Raw genomic sequence first — 20,074 nt, forward strand, 5'->3', positions numbered from 1 at the left:
TTCTTCTTCAGCCCGCTGTTCTTCCTTCTTAGCCTCCTCCAATTCTTCTTGGTGATGAGACACCTTAGGAGGAGAGCAGGCACCGAGAAGACTTGGGAAGCCGCAGGCTGGGTCGGCTCTAGGCACACCGGAGCGGCCTCAAGGAAGGCCAGTGGAGACTCAGGGGAGGCCGGAGCAGCCGCGGGAAGCAGCGGAGCCACTGGAGCAGCTGCGGGAAGCCGCGGAGGCTTGGACGCCGCTGGAGCAGCTCTGGGAAGCTGCAGAGTAACGGGAGCAGCTCTGGTAAGCTGCGGAGTCACTGGGGACCCGGAGACACTGGGACCAGGCAGGAGGGGCGAAGTAGCCGAACTTGAGTTGGTTCAAACTTGGACTGGATTTTTCTCAGGAACTTGGTGTGGGAAACCATGTCTGGGTCACCACTATCCCATAGAGGAGTAGCCGAGTCCAGCGCCTCTCCAGTGAGCAAAGAAAAAACAAATGCCAACTTCAGGGGTGGACATCAGTTCAAGATGCTGAAAACACTGGGAAACAAATCTCCTGCAAAATTTGGGATAGCCATCAAATTTGTCAGGCAAAAGATTTTCGGGTCCATGACGGAAAACATGGCATGGGAAACAGAAGCAACAGGAGGAGTCGCAGGAGCCTGCTGCTGGGAGGCAATCATCCGAAGAGTGGCTGCAAGTGTGTCCAAGAGTTCCGGGAGTGCGCGGCCTCAGAGGAAGCCGGTGTGCGACCCGGATGGGATTGACGTGGAGTCCGGAGCCAGGTGAGGTGAGTATGGACCTGGGGGAGTGGGGACCGCAGCAGCACAGCGGGACATGGGTCCCCCGGCGATCCTAGACATGGATCACGGGGTCACCTGTGACAATGACATCTCCGCACCTTACTGCCAGTGCACATTCAGAAGGCAAAAACTGACGCTTCACATGTTATAAGGTTATAGTCAGTGACATCAGGACAGATAACTCACAGGGGGAGAACTTCATTAGGACTTCTCCTGGCTATGACTCCACACACTGCCCCTCATCTCCATACCACCTCCCATACCCCCTCATCTTTATACAACCCTCATACCCCCATCATATTTCATGTAACTGCCCCTCCACCTTCTCCCTCTGCACTTCCCCCTCTTCCCCCCATCAGATCACATGTAACTGCCCCTCCACCTTCTCCCTCTGCACTTCCCCCTCTTCCCCCCATCACATCACCTGTAACTGCCCCTCCACCTGCTCCCTCTGCACTTCCCCCTCTTACCCCCATCACATCACATGTAACTGCCCCTCCAGCTGCTCCCTCTGCACTTCCCCCTCTTACCCCCATCACATCACATGTAACTGCCCCTCCAGCTGCTCCCTCTGCACTGCCCCTCTTACCCCCATCACATCACATGTAACTGCCCCTCCATCTGCTCCCTCTGCACTGCCCCTCTTACCCCCATCACATCACATGTAACTGCCCCTCCACCTGCTCCCTCTGCATTTCCCCCTCTTACCCCCATCACATCACATGTAACTGCCCCTCCACCTGCTCCTTCTGCACTGCCCCTCTTACCCCCATCACATCACATGTAACTGCCCCTCCATCTGCTCCCTCTGCACTGCCCCTCTTACCCCCATCACATCACATGTAACTGCCCCTCCACCTGCTCCCTCTGCACTGCCCCTCTTACCCCCATCACATCACATGTAACTGCCCCTCCACCTGCTCCCTCTGCACTGCCCCTCATACCCCCATCACATCACATGTAACTGCCCCTCCACCTGCTCCCTCTGCACTGCCCCTCTTACCCCCATCACATCACATGTAACTGCCCCTCCACCTGCTCCCTCTGCACTGCCCCTCTTACCCCCATCACATCACATGTAACTGCCCCTCCACCTGCTCCCTCTGCACTGCCCCTCTTACCCCCATCACATCACATCACATGTAACTGCCCCTCCACCTGCTCCCTCTGCACTGCCCCCCTTACCCCCATCACATCACAGGTAACTGCCCCTCCACCTGCTCCCTCTGTGATGCCCCTCTTACCCCCATCACATCACATGTAACTGCCCCTCCACCTGCTCCCTCTGCACTGCCCCTCTTACCCCCATCACATCACATCACATGTAACTGCCCCTCCACCTGCTCCCTCTGCACTGCCCCCCTTACCCCCATCACATCACAGGTAACTGCCCCTCCACCTGCTCCCTCTGTGATGCCCCTCTTACCCCCATCACATCACATGTAACTGCCCCTCCAGCTGCTCCCTCTGCACTGCCCCTCTTACCCCCATCACATCACATGTAACTGCCCCTCCACCTGCTCCCTCTGCACTGCCCCTCTTACCCCCATCACATCACATCACATGTAACTGCCCCTCCACCTGCTCCCTCTGCACTGCCCCCCTTACCCCCATCACATCACAGGTAACTGCCCCTCCACCTGCTCCCTCTGTGATGCCCCTCTTACCCCCATCACATCACATGTAACTGCCCCTCCAGCTGCTCCCTCTGCACTGCCCCCCTTACCCCCATCACATCACAGGTAACTGCCCCTCCACCTGCTCCCTCTGCACTGCCCCTCTTACCCCCATCACATCACATGTAAATGCCCCTCCACCTGCTCCCTCTGCACTGCCCCTCTTACCCCCATCACATCACATGTAAATGCCCCTCCACCTGCTCCCTCTGCACTGCCATCACATTCTATATAACTGTCACCTGAAATACCATGAAAATTGATATTTTGGATCTTTATGTGTAGGATGTGGTTATTCTCCTTGTTCATGAGGTATCAGTATTGTACATACTACGGTCTCATCTCTCAACTTTTATGTAGCCCAACGCAACCTATTGCTCTCTGTTATCAGCCATTTCAGGTTGGTGAGAGACTGAGACTGACCGGGGGATATGTATTACTCTCTGTTATCAGCCATCTTTATTGTTGTACAATAGTTCTTGCTTGTCGGATCACTGGTGTGTCTCTCCAGGTCATGGTGGATGGGGGTCACCAGCGCTTCTCTCCAGGTCATGGTGGATGGGGGTCACCAGCGCTTCTCTCCAGGTCATGGTGGATGGGGGTCACCAGCGCTTCTCTCCAGGTCATGGTGGATGGGGGTCACCAGCGCTTCTCTCCAGGTCATGGTGGATGGGGGTCACCAGCACTTCTCTCCAGGTCATGGAGGATGGGGGTCACCAGAGCTTATATCCAGATCATGGTAGATGGTGGTCACCAGTGCTTCTCTCCAGGTCATGGTGGATGGGGGTCACCAGCGCTTCTCTCCAGGTCATGGTGGATGGGGGTCACCAGCGCTTCTCTCCAGGTCATGGAGGATGGGGGTCACCAGCGCTTCTCTCCAGGTCATGGTGGATGGGGGTCACCAGCGCTTCTCTCCAGGTCATGGAGGATGGGGGTCACCAGCGCTTCTCTCCAGATCATGGTGGATGGGGGTCACCAGCGCTTCTCTCCAGGTCATGGTGGATGGGGGTCACCAGCGCTTCTCTCCAGGTCATGGTAGATGGGGGTTACCAGCACTTCTGTCCAGGTCATGGTGGATGGGGGTCACCAGCGCTTCTCTCCAGGTCATGGTGGATGGAGGTCACCAGAGCTTATATCCAGATCATGGTGGATGGGGGTCACCAGCATTACTCTCCAGGTCATGGTAGATGGGGGTCACCAGCGCTTCTCTCCAGGTCATGGAGGATGGGGGGTCACCAGCACTTCTCTCCAGATCATGGTGGATCGGGGTTTCCAGCGCTTCGCTCAAGATCATGGTGGATGGTGGTCACCTGCGCTTCTCTCCGGGTCATGGAGGATGGGGGTCACCAGCACTTCTCTCCAGGTCATGGTGGATGGGGGTTTCCAGCGCTTCGCTCAAGATCATGGTGGATGGTGGTCACCAGCGCTTCTCTCCAAGTCATGGAGGATGGGGGTCACCAGCACTTCTCTCCTGGTCATGGTGGATGGGGGTCACCAGCTTTTCTCTCCAGGTCATGGTGGATGGGGGTCACCAGCTCTTCTCTCCAGATCTCTCCAGGTCATAGTGTATTGGAGTCACCAGCTCTTCTCTCCAGGTCATAGTGTATCGGAGTCACCAGCAATTCTTTCCCGACGATGGTGGATGGTGGTCACCAGCGCTTCTCTTCATATCATAGTAGACAAGGTCACCAGTTCTTCTCTCCAGATCATGGTGGATCAGGGTTTCCAGCACTTCACTCAAGATCATGGTGGATCAGGGTTTCCAGCGCTTCTCTCCAGATCATGGTGGATGGTGGTCACCAGAATTTCTTTCCCGATCATGATGAAAACAAATACGCCAGAAGATTCTTCCTCAACCAAAACATCAGGGAACTGGGAGGGAAATAAAAAGTTATATAAATTCTATATTCAAGGAGCACTGGCTGTCATACACATCAGTGACCCCTCAGTATGAAGGTCCATGCTTGTTACACTCCATCAGTAGGTTGCTCTCCCAGGTAAGTGTGTCATATACAGTAATGCATATGATACTTACCAGAACTGCACACAGGGAAATCTCGTTTCTCATCTGAAAGATAAAGTTCACCATTAAACCTTTGGAATTTTTTGTGATTTGTTTTTTGCCTTTGCAATGACTGGATAATCAGTGCATTCACCAGTACATGCCACCTATTGGGCACCATGCAAGACACCAACTGTGCCAACACTGCTGAGCAGTAGTAGCATCTCCTAGTGGACACATAGGTGGGAAAGGTGGCAGTGGTGCTGAAGGAAGTGAAGGAGGTGTTGGGACATTCAGGTGACTCCATGGGATTAGTCACAAGCTGAATTCTTCTGGTTAAGCTCCAGGATATTGTTCAATTTGAACTCTTTGAAGAACTTACTTTCTTTTAGTAGAGACCATAACCTACTCTAGAGAAGGTCAATGGGTTTCTCTACGGATGGCCTCCGGACCTTCTAAGACTGATCTCCACCATAAAAAGACACATAACTCTTCCCAAGATGAACACTTACCTCCTCAATGAATGGCTATGTAAATTCTGCCAAGATGGACACTTTCCTCCTCTATATGTGTATGTGAATCTTCTCTAGCTAGACACCTGCCTTATCTTTAACTAGGAACATAAATCTTCTCTAGATGGACACTTACCTCCTAAATAAGTACAGTTGAAGTGGCTGCACAGTTCACAGGTACTGTCCAAAACATAAGTAGCCCCACTTTTCTCCACAAATCGGAACTTTTCAGCCACCGGAATCAACACTTCCTGCTCTTCGGGAAAGAAGGAGATCCTATGGATATCAACTCCGAAGCAGGTGGTCATCTCAAAGAACAATCCATCAGAATATCCCTTGGCCACTTCAAAGTTACGTGAGGAAGAAGTGAATCTCCCGAACCTAAGGTCCTCCACTTCTGACACCTGCAGAGACTTGTCAATGCCTCTGAAGACTTTGTAGGTCTTGGTTTGTCTCTTAGAGTGTCTCCTTAGAACCTGCAAGGCTCGGGTCAGGTAGAAGTGTAGAGCCTTATAGTGGAAGTCCATCACGTAGTGTCTTCTTGACCGTCCAGCCATGGATACGTTCCCATTGAGTTCTTTATAGATTGGGCTTCCTTCTGGCCAGTCTGTGGTGTAGACAATAGTCGCTATCCCAAACTCATCCCTAAAGTCACTGGGAAGACGCACTTTCCTCTTCAATCTGTTCCACTTCTGTGCAGCCCGATCCCAGGCCAAACCGAAGGCCACATTGAAAGACTTCTCCCATGTTAGAATTTTTGGCATGAGGTCCATCTCATATTGATTAGAGCATCCGATGTACTGGTCGTCAAAAGAGTTTGTGTTAAAGTCCAGGATCTGAGGCTTACACTTGATCTGTAAAAAAATGTAGAGGGATGAGAACTTTAAAGAGTGGAGGCCATAGTATGGAGGATGGATGTCATTGCATGGTACATGGAAGCTATATGATTTAGAGAGGAAGCCATAGCATTAAGAATGAAGGTCGTAATATCATTGAGGGGAAGGGCAAATGAAAAGCATTGGGGGCCATAGTATGAAGGATGGGGACCATAATGTGGAGATTGTTGGCCATAGGATTGAGGCCATAGCATGAAATGGGGAGGCTATAGTATGAAGGAAGGAGGCCACAACATGGAGAGTGTTGTCTCTAGGATTGCGGCAATATCATGAAATGCGGTGGCCATAGTATGAAGGATGGAGACCGCACAATGGAGTTTGTTGGCTCTAGGATTGAGAAAATACCATGGAATGGGGTAACCATAGTATGAATAATGGAGGCCACAACCTGGAGAGTGTTGGCCACAGCATGGGAAGAGGAGGCCATAGTATGAAGGATGGAGGCCACAACCTGGAGAGTGTTGGCCACAGCATGGGAAGAGGAGGCCATAGTATGAAGGATTGAAGCCACAACATGGAGAGCGTTGTCCCTAGGATTAAGGCAACACCATGCAATGGGGTAGCATTAGTATGAAGGATGGATGCAACAACATGGAGTGTGTTAGCTTTAGGATTGAGGTAATATCAGGGAATGGGGAGGCCATAGTATGAAGGATGGAGGCCACAACATGGAGAGTGTTGGCCATAGCATGGGAAGAGGAGGCCATAGTATGAAGGATGGAGGCTACAACATGGAGAGTGTTGGCCATAGCATGGGAAGAGGAGGCTATAGTATGAAAGATTGATGCCATAACATGGGGAGTGTTGGCTCTAGGATTGAGGCAATAGCATGTTATGGGGTGACCATAGTATGAAGAATGGAGGCCATAACATGGGGAGGGTTGGCCAAAGGATTGAGGCAATAGCGTGGAATAATTAGGCCATATTATGAAGGAAGGAGGCCACAACATGTAGAGTATTGGCCATAGCATGGAATGAGGAGGCCATAGAATGAAGGATGGAGGCCACAACATGTAGAGTATTGGAAATAGCATGGAATGAAGAGGCCATAGTATGAAAACTGGAGGTCACAATATGGAGAGTGTTGGCCCTAGGATTGAGGCAATACCATGGAATGAGGAGGCCATAGCATGAAGGAAGGGAGGACACAACATGGAGAGTGTAGGCCCTAAGATTGAGGCAATCCAAGGAATGGTGAACCCAAAATATGATTAATGGGGACCATAACATGGAGAGGGTTGGCCATAGAATGGAATGGGAAGGGGGGACTATTTGTGGATTAAAAAAGATGGGTGTGTTCAGATGAAGAAGTCAGATTCTGGATTCTGATTGGTCGTTGCCTGTTACATTATATTATCTTTACCAAGGGAAGGAAGTTAAACTTTTCCAACGTTGTTTGTCTCTCCACATTTTTCTTGGTTTTCTTCCAAAATTTTGGATGATAAAACCGGACACCATCTTCCACAGATTTATCTAAGAGAAAAGACCAGAACATTGTGACATGTAAGGGACCGCTCATAATCCACCCAGTGCCCGATCCCGCGATATTACATATATATATATATACTGGACCTGTAACGATCCCGGCCAAGTCCAGACACAGAGACACCAAAGTAAGAAGCAGAAATGTCTGAGTATTACACATCGTATCAGATTATCTGTAATTACAAAGAAAATCCTACATCAGCCTCTAGATATTAACCCCTTCCCGCCGCAGCCCTTTTTTGTTTTTTCATTTCCATTTTTCACCTTCAAAAATCTATAACTTTTATATTTTCCCATGTAAAGAGCTGTGTGGGGACTTGTTTTTTGTGTAACAAATTGCACTTCAAAGTGAAGTTATTTGATATTCTATGCCATGTACTGGGAAGCAGGAAAAAAATTCAAGTGCTGTAAAAATGGTGAAAAAACGCAATTGCCGGTATACAAGTAAGTTTTTGCTGCAATATGCCCCCTATGTACAGGAATATAACTACTATAATACTGCCCCCTATATACAAGAATGTAACTACTATAATACTGCCCCCTATGTACAAGAATATAACTACTATAATACTGCCCCCTATGTACAAGAATGTAACTACTATAATACTGCCCCCTATGTACAAGAATGTAACTACTATAATACTGCCCCCTATGTACAAGAATATAACTACATAATACTGCCCCCTATGTACAAGAATATAACTACTACAATACTGCCCTCTATGTACAAGAATATAACTACTATAATACTGCCCCCTATGTACAGGCATGTACCTACTATAATACTGCCCCCTATGTACAGGAATATAACTACTATAATACTGCCCCCTATGTACAGGAATATAACTACTATAATACTTCCCCCTATGTACAGGAATATAACTACTATAATACTGCCCCCTATGTACAAGAATATAACTTCTATAATACTGCCCCCTATGTACAGGAATATAACTACTATAATACTGCCCCCTATGTACAAGAATATAACTACTATAATACTGCCCCCTATGTAGGGGAATATAACTACTATAATACTGCCCCCTATGTACAAGAATATAACTACTATAATACTGCCCCCTATGTACAGGAATATAACTACTATAATACTGCCCCCTATGTACAGGAATATAACTACTATAATACTGCCCCCTATGTACAGGAATATAACTACTATAATACTGCCCCCTATGTACAGGAATATAACTACTATAATACTGCCCCCTATGTACAGGAATATAACTACTATAATACTGCCCCCTATGTACAGGAATATAACTACTATAATACTGCCCCCTATGTACAGGAATATAACTACTATAATACTGCCCCATATGTACAGGAATATAACTACTATAATACTGCCCCCTATGTACAGAAATATAACTACTATAATACTGCCCCCTATGTACAGGAATATAACTACTATAATACTGCCCCCTATGTACAAGAATGTAACTACTATAATACTGCCCCCTATGTACAAGAATGTAACTACTATAATACTGCCCCCTATGTACAGGAATATAACTACTATAATACTGCCCCCTATGTACAGGAATATAACTACTATAATACTGCCCCCTATGTACAAGAATATAACTACTATAATACTGCCTCCTATGTACAGGAATTTAACTACTATAATACTGCCCCCTATGTACAGGAATATAACTACTATGATACTGCCCCCTTCTGTACAGGAATATAACTACTATAATACTGCCCCCTATGTACAGGAATATAACTACTATAATACTGCCCCCTATGTACAGGAATATAACTACTATAATACTGCCCCCTATGTACAGGAATATAACTACTATAATACTGCCCCCTATGTACAAGAATATAACTACTATGATACTGCCCCCTATGTACAGGAATATAACTACTATAATACTGCCCCCTATGTACAAGAATATAACTACTATAATACTGCCCCCTATGTACAGGAATATAACTACTATAATACTGCCCCCCATGTACAGGAATATAACTACTATAATACTGCCCCCTATGTACAGGAATATAACTACTATAATACTGCCCCCTATGTACAGGAATATAACTAATATAATACTGCCTCCTATGTACAAGAATATAACTACTATAATACTGCCCCCTATGTTCAAGAATATAACTACTATAATACTGCCCCCTATGTACAAGAATATAACTACTATAATACTGTCCCCTATGTACAGGAATATAACTACTATAAAACTGCCCCCTATGTACAGGAATATAACTACTATAATACTGCCCCCTATGTACAAGAATGTAACTACTATAATACTGCCCCCTATGTACAAGAATATAACTACTATAATACTGTCCCCTATGTACAGGAATATAACTACTATAATACTGCCCCCTATGTACAGGAATATAACTACTATAATACTGCCCCCTATGTACAAGAAAGTAACTACTATAATACTGCCCCCTATGTACAAGAATATAACTACATAATACTGCCCCCTATGTACAAGAATATAACTACTACAATACTGCCCTCTATGTACAAGAATATAACTACTATAATACTGCCCCCTATGTACAGGGATATACCTACTATAATACTGCCCCCTATGTACAGGAATATAACTACTATAATACTGCCCCCTATGTACAGGAATATAACTACTATAATACTTCCCCCTATGTACAGGAATATAACTACTATAATACTACCCCCTATGTACAAGAATATAACTACTATAATACTGCCCCCTATGTACAGGAATATAACTACTATAATACTGCCCCCTATGTACAAGAATATAACTACTATAATACTGCCCCCTATGTACAGGAATATAACTACTATAATACTGCCCCCTATGTACAAGAATATAACTACTATAATACTGCCCCCTATGTACAGGAATATAACTACTATAATACTGCCCCCTTATGTACAGGAATATAACTACTATAATACTGCCCCCTATGTACAGGAATATAACTACTATAATACTGCCCCCTATGTACAGGAATATAACTACTATAATACTGCCCCCTATGTACAGGAATATAACTACTATAATACTGCCCCCTATGTACAGGAATATAACTACTATAATACTGCCCCCTATGTACAGGAATATAACTACTATAATACTGCCCCCTATGTACAGGAATATAACTACTATAATACTGCCCCCTATGTTCAAGAATATAACTACTATAATACTGCCCCCTATGTACAAGAATATAACTACTATAATACTGTCCCCTATGTACAGGAATATAACTACTATAAAACTGCCCCCTATGTACAGGAATATAACTACTATAATACTGCCCCCTATGTACAAGAATGTAACTACTATAATACTGCCCCCTATGTACAAGAATGTAACTACTATAATACTGTCCCCTATGTACAGGAATATAACTACTATAATACTGCCCCCTATGTACAGGAATATAACTACTATAATACTGCCCCCTATGTACAAGAATGTAACTACTATAATACTGCCCCCTATGTACAAGAATATAACTACATAATACTGCCCCCTATGTACAAGAATATAACTACTACAATACTGCCCTCTATGTACAAGAATATAACTACTATAATACTGCCCCCTATGTACAGGGATATACCTACTATAATACTGCCCCCTATGTACAGGAATATAACTACTATAATACTGCCCCCTATGTACAGGAATATAACTACTATAATACTTCCCCCTATGTACAGGAATATAACTACTATAATACTGCCCCCTATGTACAAGAATATAACTACTATAATACTGCCCCCTATGTACAGGAATATAACTACTATAATACTGCCCCCTATGTACAAGAATATAACTACTATAATACTGCCCCCTATGTAGGGGAATATAACTACTATAATACTGCCCCCTATGTACAAGAATATAACTACTATAATACTGTCCCCTATGTACAGGAATATAACTACTATAAAACTGCCCCCTATGTACAGGAATATAACTACTATAATACTGCCCCCTATGTACAAGAATGTAACTACTATAATACTGCCCCCTATGTACAAGAATATAACTACTATAATACTGCCCCCTATGTACAGGAATATAACTACTATAATACTGCCCCCTATGTACAGGAATATAACTACTATAATACTGCCCCCTATGTACAAGAATATAACTACTATAATACTGCCCCCTATGTACAGGAATATAACTACTATAATACTGCCCCCTATGTACAAGAATATAACTACTATAATACTGCCCCCTATGTACAAGAATATAACTACTGTAATACTGCCCCCTATGTACAGGAATATAACTACTATAATACTGCCCCCTATGTACAGGAATATAACTACTATAATACTGCCTCCTATGTACAGGAATATTACTACTATAATACTGCCCCCTATGTACAGGAATATAACTACTATAATACTGCCTCCTATGTACAAGAATATAACTACTATAATACTGCCCCCTATGTACAAGAATATAACTACTATAATACTGCCCTCTATGTACAAGAATATAACTACTATAATACTGCTCCCCTATGTACAAGAATATAACTACTATAATACTGCCCCCTATGTACAAGAATATAACTACTATAATACTGCTCCCCTATGTACAAGAATATAACTACTATAATACTGCCCCCTATGTACAAGAATATAACTACTATAATACTGCCCCCTATGTACAGGAATATAACTACTATAATACTGACCCCTATGTACAAGAATATAACTACTATAATACTGCTCCCCTATGTACAAGAATATAACTACTATAATACTGCCCCCTATGTACAGGAATATAACTACTATAATACTGCCCCCTATGTACAGGAATATAACTACTATAATACTGCCTCCTATGTACAGGAATATTACTACTATAATACTGCCTCCTATGTACAGGAATATAACTACTATAATCCTGCCTCCTATGTACAAGAATATAACTACTATAATACTGCCCCCTATGTACAAGAATATAACTACTATAATACTGCCCCCTATGTACAGGAATATAACTACTATAATACTGCCCCCTATGTACAGGAATATAACTACTATAATACTGCCCCTATGTACAGGAATATAACTACTATAATACTGCCCCCTATGTACAGGAATATAACTACTATAATACTGCCTCCTATGTACAAGAATATAACTACTATAATACTGCCCCCTATGTACAGGAATATAACTACTATAATACTGCCCCCTATGTACAAGAATATAACTACTATAATACTGCCCCCTATGTACAAGAATATAACTACTATAATACTGGCCCCTATGTACAAGAATATAACTACTATAATACTGCCCCCTATGTACAGGAATATAACTACTATAATACTGCCCCCTATGTACAAGAATATAACTACTATAATACTGCCCCCTATGTACAGGAATATAACTACTATAATACTGCCCCCTTGCTGAGAGGTTGTGTGCAGTGTGAGCTCTCCTCATGTCTGGAGCTAGCCCAGGGCGGGGCCACCCTGGGTGGGGAACTTCCCCATGCAAGGCCCAGGCTCCAAGGCCTTCTCTGGGAAATAACTCCCAGACACCAAAACTAATGGATGAGAATCCTAAAATCTCCGGTACAGTAAGTCATGTCAGCGGCTCCAGTTCAGCCAGAAGCAGTGAAGTAAAGAATGAAGATGTTGTGAAGAAAGAAGCAGCAGTAAGTTCCAGTTTGGTGAAGTCACCTACCAGTGTGAATGTGCAGCAGAAGCCAGTGAGTGGGAACACAATGTCGGGTCATCCAGGACAGAGGAGCGAGCAGGTTGTGCAGGAGCAGAGGACGTCTCCAGCCCCGGCCTCACCTGTGCCGTGTACACCTCCATCATCCAGGCAGAGGAGGACATCTCTGGAGAAGCAGACCTTGCTGGAGAACCTGCAGCAGCCTGTACTGATCCGCTCTGAGCGCACACGGTATGGGAGTGGAGGCAGCAAGGCCGAGACCAAACTAGCAGGGAGGCCTCAGGCTGCCACAAGTGCTGCTACTGGACAATGTCATCCCCCCGCAGTAAGAGCCGCAGCGCGTCAGAACCCAACAGTGGCGCAGAGACCCGGACCCAACAGAGTGCCATCACCTACCACCTGTAAGAAACCTGCAGCAACTCCATGTGCAGCGGCTGAGCGTGCACCTGCAGCAACTCCCTATGCAGCGGCTGAGCGTGCACCTGAGCTCCTCCTGGCTGATCAGATCCCAACACTGGTAAAGAGACTGGGAAACCTGAAGGAACAAAAACTGCTGCTACAAAAAAACATTGACTGTGCCTACAAGCTCAAGGCAGCAAACCCGGAGAGACATGAGCTGCTAGACAAGAAGCTGACCACCCTGGCCAAGCAGCTCGCTGACAATGTCGCCCAGACTGAGGCTGTCCTGGAGCAGATGGGTCCCCTGGCAGAGACCTACAGGAACCAGGAGCGCTTCCAGGCCCAGAGACATCATGGAGGGGCATCTAATCCGGCAACTGAGACCAAGGGGAAACCTATACTCCAGCCTGCGACTTTTCCATACCAGCAAGGGGATCTCTACAAGAAAGATAAAGCCATGAAACAGCAACCACCCACAGCAGAGGCACCACAAGTCCCAGCAGCCTGCAATCAGCAGAAGGATCACAGCCGTCCCTCTGATGTTACCAGAGCAGTGAAAACACCACATGTCCCAGCATTCAGCGTGCAACGTGGACATCTGCCTGATGGTAGCGGTGGAGAACAAGCACCACAAGTCCCAGTTGACGGCTCACTGCAGCAGGACTGTGCACCTGATCCTGAAGGTAACACTGTGGCATCTGAGCAGGATCATCAGGACTCTGCTGGGACTGATTGTACTGACATTGATGGGACTTCAGTGCCTGATACTGCTCATACATCAGTGCCTAATGCTGTTTCTAATATCTGTGACACTGCTGCCCCCAATGTTGGTGATAATGCTGATGCATCTGTATCTCCTCCTGATAATACCATTGTGTGTGATAATGTTCCAGCAGGGGAAGGGCAGTCTGTGTGGGATGTTGCCATAGAGCAGGCAGAGCAGTGTATGGAGGCTGATGGTGGGGAGGGGGTAGTACAGTCTGATGCTCAGGACTTCCCTCCTCTAGTTGCTGAGGTATCAGACCCTCAGAGTGCAGGAGCCCAGCAGCCCCCGCAGCGCCCCCAGACACAGCAGGGTACGGGCCCTCACCAGTCTTCTTCTGGCAACGCCTGGAGCCGGGGTGTACCATCTTTTTCATCCGGCTCTCATTACACCGGTCAGGCATTTAAGAGGAGGAATGTGGTGAGATTTAGGCACAAAGGGGCCAAGGAGGACCTACCTGACAGGCGGTTTGTGGTCAGGTCGCTATTGTGTGAACAAATGGGTTTCTCGTCAAGTGACATTTTGGCAGTAATTAACCTCCCCGATCGCCAGGGATATGATGTGAGCTTTAAGCTGATGGGCAACCTGGACCGGTTTTGGGCCATCTTCCCCAGGTTTAGAGATGCAGAGGGGTGGAATAATTTCAGCTTCATCCCCATCTCTAAACTTGGTACAGTCACAGTCACAGTCATCTTCTGGAATGAGTCTGTGCCCCAGCAGGATATTGTCATCTGGCTCAAGAGGCACTGTGACCTCATGTCAGAGCTCACCAAGACCCGGGATGAGGACGGGATCTGGACAGGAGGGTGGAAGGTCCTGGTGAAATTAAGACAATATAACAACATAACCCAGCATCTGCCCAACTCCTTCTTCATTGGCCGGGAGAAGGGGGTATGTTTCTATCCAGGTCAGCCCCGTAGATGCTTCAAATGCGGTAGAGTCGGTCACATCGCCAGTAATTGCTCTGTGGTCAAGTGCAGCCTGTGTGGGGATATCGGCCATGTGAGTGCGGACTGCCAGAACATCAGGTGTAACCTGTGCGGTGAGATCGGGCATGCCCACAGGGATTGTCCCAATGCCTGGCACAACATATGTAAGAGCTTCCCTGATGAAGACCTATTGGCAGGGGCAGATGACCTGGGGGAGGAGGAGGCTTTGTTATTAGGGTCAGATCAGGCTATGTCAGAACCTCATCAGGTCCTAGAATCAAGTGATGCTGTACCAACACCAGAGCAGCCTCAGACCCAAACCACAGAGGGAGATATGGAAGTTGTCCAGCAGGTTGCACCACCCTCAGTGCTCATTCCCTCTCCAGCCACAACATCTGCCAATAAGAGGAGGAAAAAAGATAGGTCCACCCGGAAGCCTGAGGGTGAGTGGACCACAGTTCACAAGTCATCAAAGATCAGAGTGGACAGTGGAACAGACATGACCATGACAGTCAATAGATTCAGTGTCCTCTCAGAGTCAGACGCAGAGGAGGAGCTAGAGAAGGAACTGCAGAGGATGGTGGCAGAGTATGATGAGGATCCCGATGGTGACCCCCCCTCAAAACGGAGACCCCATAGGGTGGGGCCAGAGTCTGAATCAGACATGGAGACGGGTGGTGAAGAGGAGGGATCTGATCCAGATTTATGATGATGGGGACACTCTCTCTGCTTCTTGTTATGGCTCTAATGGCGAACTTTAATCTGAAAATAATATCTAGCAATGTCAACAGCATTAGGGCAAGAAGGACAAGACATGCGGTGTATGAACATCTACATTATCTCGATGCCGATGTCTTTTTCCTACAGGAGACTCATCTTAATAGTCTTAGTTTGTTAAAAGAAGCAGAGAGAGAATGGCGCTCCGGGCCGTCCATCTGGTCACTGTCTGTGGAGCCGTGTGCCGGGGTCTCCATACTGTTTAATACACACGATGTCACCATTCACAGACTAACCGAGGTGTCGATGGGAAGATGTTTGGTGCTGGAGGTTACTATCCGAGGTAGAAGGCTCCGGCTTATCAATATCTATGGTCCACAGACAGTGACTGACAGAGTCAATCTATTTAATGACGTGAAGCCCTATTTATTTACATCTCTCCCAGTCATCATGGCGGGTGATTTCAACGCCACTAGGACAGTGAGTGACAGACCCACTGGTAGGCCTCTTGCTAGGGACTCTAAGGTCTTAAATGATATTATAGCACAGTCAGGTTTGTCTGATGTCTTTGTGCAGGGTGGTAGGAAACCCAAATTTACCTACTCCTGTGCTGGGAGGCATAGCAGAATAGACCTAGCGCTGGTGACTCCCTCGGAGGTCATTGGGGATAGAAGTGAGAAGTCTGTCCCATACTCGGATCACCTGGCCCTATACTTCTACTTAGGTAATACAGAACGGCCAGATATAGGAAGAGGCTTGTGGAGACTAAATTCTACCCTATTAGAAGATGTGTTTGTCCAGGAGCAAGTCCACTCTCTTATACAGGGTGAATCGGAGAGAGTGTATTTCTATAACCACATATCCGACTGGTGGGAGGACGTCAAGGAGGAGATCCGGTCCCTCTTGAAGAGACTGTCAGTGAAGAAGGGTAAGAATAAGTACAGCCAGTATCTCAAGCTGCGGAAAGAATTGGAGTCACTCTATTCGGCGGGTGGGGATGACAAACAAAAGATTGACCGACTGAAATCTGAAATAAAGCAGTATCAGTACAGCCGCTACACGTCCCTGGTTGTGGAGCGTGACTATGGAAACTTAGTCACGCCAGATCCATATGAGAGTTGCCGGGAACGTGTGGCTAAGAAATCGATCACAGGTCTCACTGACTCCCAGGGAGTTTTACAGGAATCTCGGGAGGGTATCCTGGGGGTGGTGAGATCCTACTATGCTGAATTATTTCAGAAGAAGGTTTTGGATAAAGAGAAAATGGCTCAATTCTTGGAGGCAACTCCAGGCCCTGACACTAGAGATTTGGACTTTTCTCCTTTGACAGCAGAAATAACAGAGGAGGAGGTTAAAGAGGCCATTGATAAGTTACATCTGAAGAAGGCACCAGGTCCTGATGGTATTACAGCAGAATTCTATAAGAAGTTCAGAGACCTCTTAGCCCAGATCCTTGTGGATGTGTTTACCAATTGTCTAAAAAATCACCTGATGCTTCCATCCATGAGAGTGTCCTCCCTTATTCTGCTGTCTAAAGGTAAGGAGCCTAGTGACATCAAGAACTGGAGGCCGATCGCCCTCTTGAATGTTGATAGGAAAATTCTGGCAAAAATCCTCTTCTCTAGATTAGTCTGTTTGTCCCCGGCACTGTTGGCAGGCTCTCAGTACGGCACAGTAAAAGGGCGGAACATCTCTGGAGCAGTCATCTCGATTAGAGAGATGTTTGAGAGATGTAAAGCTCTGAGGTGTGGGAGATATGTTGTAGGTCTGGACCAGGCTAAAGCCTTTGACAGGGTTGATCACGATTATCTATGGGCCACTTTGTCAAAGTACGGTATTCCGGGACAATTTATAGATTGGCTGAGAACTTTGTATAGAGAGGCTGAGAGCTTTCCTCTGATCAATGGTTGGCAGGGGGACACTTTCGGGGTAGAGGCTGGGGTGCGACAAGGTTGTCCTCTGAGTCCACTGCTGTATGTGTTTGCTATCGACCCGTTCCTGAGATCACTGCAGCGGTGTGATTTTCAGGGGGTGCCTGTCCCCCATTGCTTGCCTTTGAAGGTAGTCGCCTACGCGGATGATGTGACTGTGGTGATATCTGAACCTCGTGAGGTGGAGATGCTGTCCACAGCCATCAGAAGTTACTCAGGGGCCTCCGGGTCTCTGGTCAACCTTGAGAAGAGTCAAGCTTTCTGGACATTGGATGCTGCTCCTGGCTTTGATCTGCCACAATTCGCCAAGGCCTCCACCCATATTAAGATCCTTGGGGTTAAATTCGGGAGGGAAGATAATGCCAAACTAAATTGGGAAGAGAAGTTGGAAACCGGAAATGTAAAGGTTCAGCGATGGAAGAACTGGAAGCTGACCTATAGAGAAAGGGTTACTCTGATGAAGACTTACCTGGTCCCTGTCTTCCTCTACGTCTCTGTCGTCTTTCCTTTGCCAGAATCTTTCTCCGCTAGGCTCTTTAGCCTGTTCTTCCAGCTTTTATGGGGGAACAGGTTGAACCCAGTAAAAAGAGGGATCACCTACCTACGGAGGAGAGAGGGTGGACTGGATATGTTAAATCCAAGGGTTTTCTTTGACTCCATGTTTCTGAAAGTCAATTTTGGTTGCCTGGACTCAAACAATGGTCTCCTGTGGGTAAGTAGTGTCAGGGACTGGATATTGCCTTTTGCAGAGTCTTGGGTGCGAGGCGGCAGTCTCAAGAGGGGCCGATGGACTCCTGGCTTCCTCCCCCAGTATCTGGTATATGGTCTGAAGTGTGTCAGGATGTGGAAGCTGGAGAAGTCCTACATTGTCAGTAACACCAGGAGAGACCTCTATACTAGGATATGTCGGGCTTTCTACCACTCACCACTCGCTCTCAGAGACTGTGTGACCACCACCTTACAGAAGAGTCTCAGGTTCCTCAATGGGAAGCGACTTCCCCCCAAGTTGTTTGATATCTCTTGGTTGTCACTACATGGGAAGTTATTTGTGAGAGGGAACCTAAAGTTTGTGAGTGTGGCAGATAGGAAGTGTCCCCTGGGGTGTCAGCAGGAGGAGACGATGGAGCATTTCATCTCTGAGTGCTGGGGAGGGAGGAAGATCTGGAAGGAAGTGTCTGACCTGCTGAACATCCTGAGGCTGCAATTCCTCCAGTACCCGGACATCATCTATGGCGTCCCATCTCCAGATGGTATTATAGATCCGGGAACCATGTATCTCATAATAACAGTGATAAAGTATTACCAATGGCATGCCAGAACCCGGGTGTCCCTACACAGTGAGGACTATAACTACACGGCTGTGGTATCCCAAATATTGTCTGAGCTCCGGTGGATAAAATCACTGGAAATCAGGAAAGACCAGAGAAATAGGAAATTATGGAGGAATGTATCTGGTGTTTAATTTCTATATTTATTGATTTAGTTTTCTTCTTTTTCCTTTCCAGCAGCAGCTATGGACTCTAAGTTACATTTACTCTGAGTTTTTATATTTGTTTGATTCCTAATTGTGTATACAGAAGAATGTATTTATGATTTTGTTTAATTGTATTTTGTTGGTTTTTACAATAAAAATTGCCCCCTATGTACAAGAATATAACTACTATAATACTGCCCCCTATGTACAGGAATATAACTACTATAATACTGCCCCCTATGTACAGGAATATAACTACTATAATCCTGCCTCCTAGAGGTGAGGTTGTGTGTGGTGAGAGCTCTTGACCCTCCTCATGTCTGGAGCTAGCCCAGGCCGGGGCCACCCTGGGTGGGGAGATTCCCCAAGCGAGGCCCAGGCTTCCAGGCCTACACCGGGAGTGAACTCCCAGATAACTCTAAAGATGGATGCAAATCCAAAAGTTCTCAGTAAGCAAGAGAATCAACTGAATTGCAGTAATGTGGAGAATGTTGAAGTAAAGAAAGTGAGTGCAGCAAGTAGAGAAGAAAGTTCCTCACCAGCCCAGCGTGGAGGAGCACAGGTGAAGCAGCAGATTGTCAGACCAGCAGCAGGTGCACAGCCCTCCACTCCTGCACCCAGACAGCGGAGAACGTCCATAGAGAAACAAACCCTGCAAGAAAACCTGCAGCAGAGGGATGTGGTGACCAGCATGGCCGCACCAGATCTGCTGTGAAGCCACAACATGTCCCTGCAAAGGCCGGTGCAAGCAGCAAGCCTGGAGATGTGACACACAAGGAGACAGGTGGAGCACACA

General features: G+C 46.5%; 1 protein-coding gene across 5 annotated transcripts in view; it reads right to left on the reverse strand.

Moving 5' to 3' along the window:
• Positions 1–2,634: 2,634 nt before the first annotated feature.
• The window catches only part of LOC140117158 (ecto-ADP-ribosyltransferase 5-like), a 30,258-nt gene continuing 12,818 nt past the window's right edge, over positions 2,635–20,074 (reverse strand). For 2 of the 5 annotated variants that reach the window (XM_072133633.1, XM_072133636.1), the window contains exons 2-6: positions 7,443–7,528; positions 7,234–7,343; positions 5,111–5,828; positions 4,496–4,528; positions 2,635–4,332 (exon numbers count right to left, since the gene is read on the reverse strand). In XM_072133633.1, coding sequence (XP_071989734.1) covers positions 4,325–4,332; positions 4,496–4,528; positions 5,111–5,828; positions 7,234–7,343; positions 7,443–7,515 — 942 coding nt within the window. In that variant the 5' untranslated portion in view covers positions 7,516–7,528 and the 3' untranslated portion in view covers positions 2,635–4,324. Of the gene's footprint in view, positions 4,333–4,495; positions 4,529–5,110; positions 5,829–7,233; positions 7,344–7,442; positions 7,529–13,074; positions 13,097–13,187; positions 13,303–13,461; positions 13,507–20,074 lie in introns of those variants that run through there. The other 3 variants (XM_072133635.1, XM_072133634.1, XM_072133637.1) reach the window with 3 other exon arrangements.

Source organism: Engystomops pustulosus, chromosome 2 (assembly GCF_040894005.1).
Source record: "Engystomops pustulosus chromosome 2, aEngPut4.maternal, whole genome shotgun sequence".
In the NCBI taxonomy this organism is placed as follows: Eukaryota; Metazoa; Chordata; class Amphibia; order Anura; family Leptodactylidae; genus Engystomops; species Engystomops pustulosus.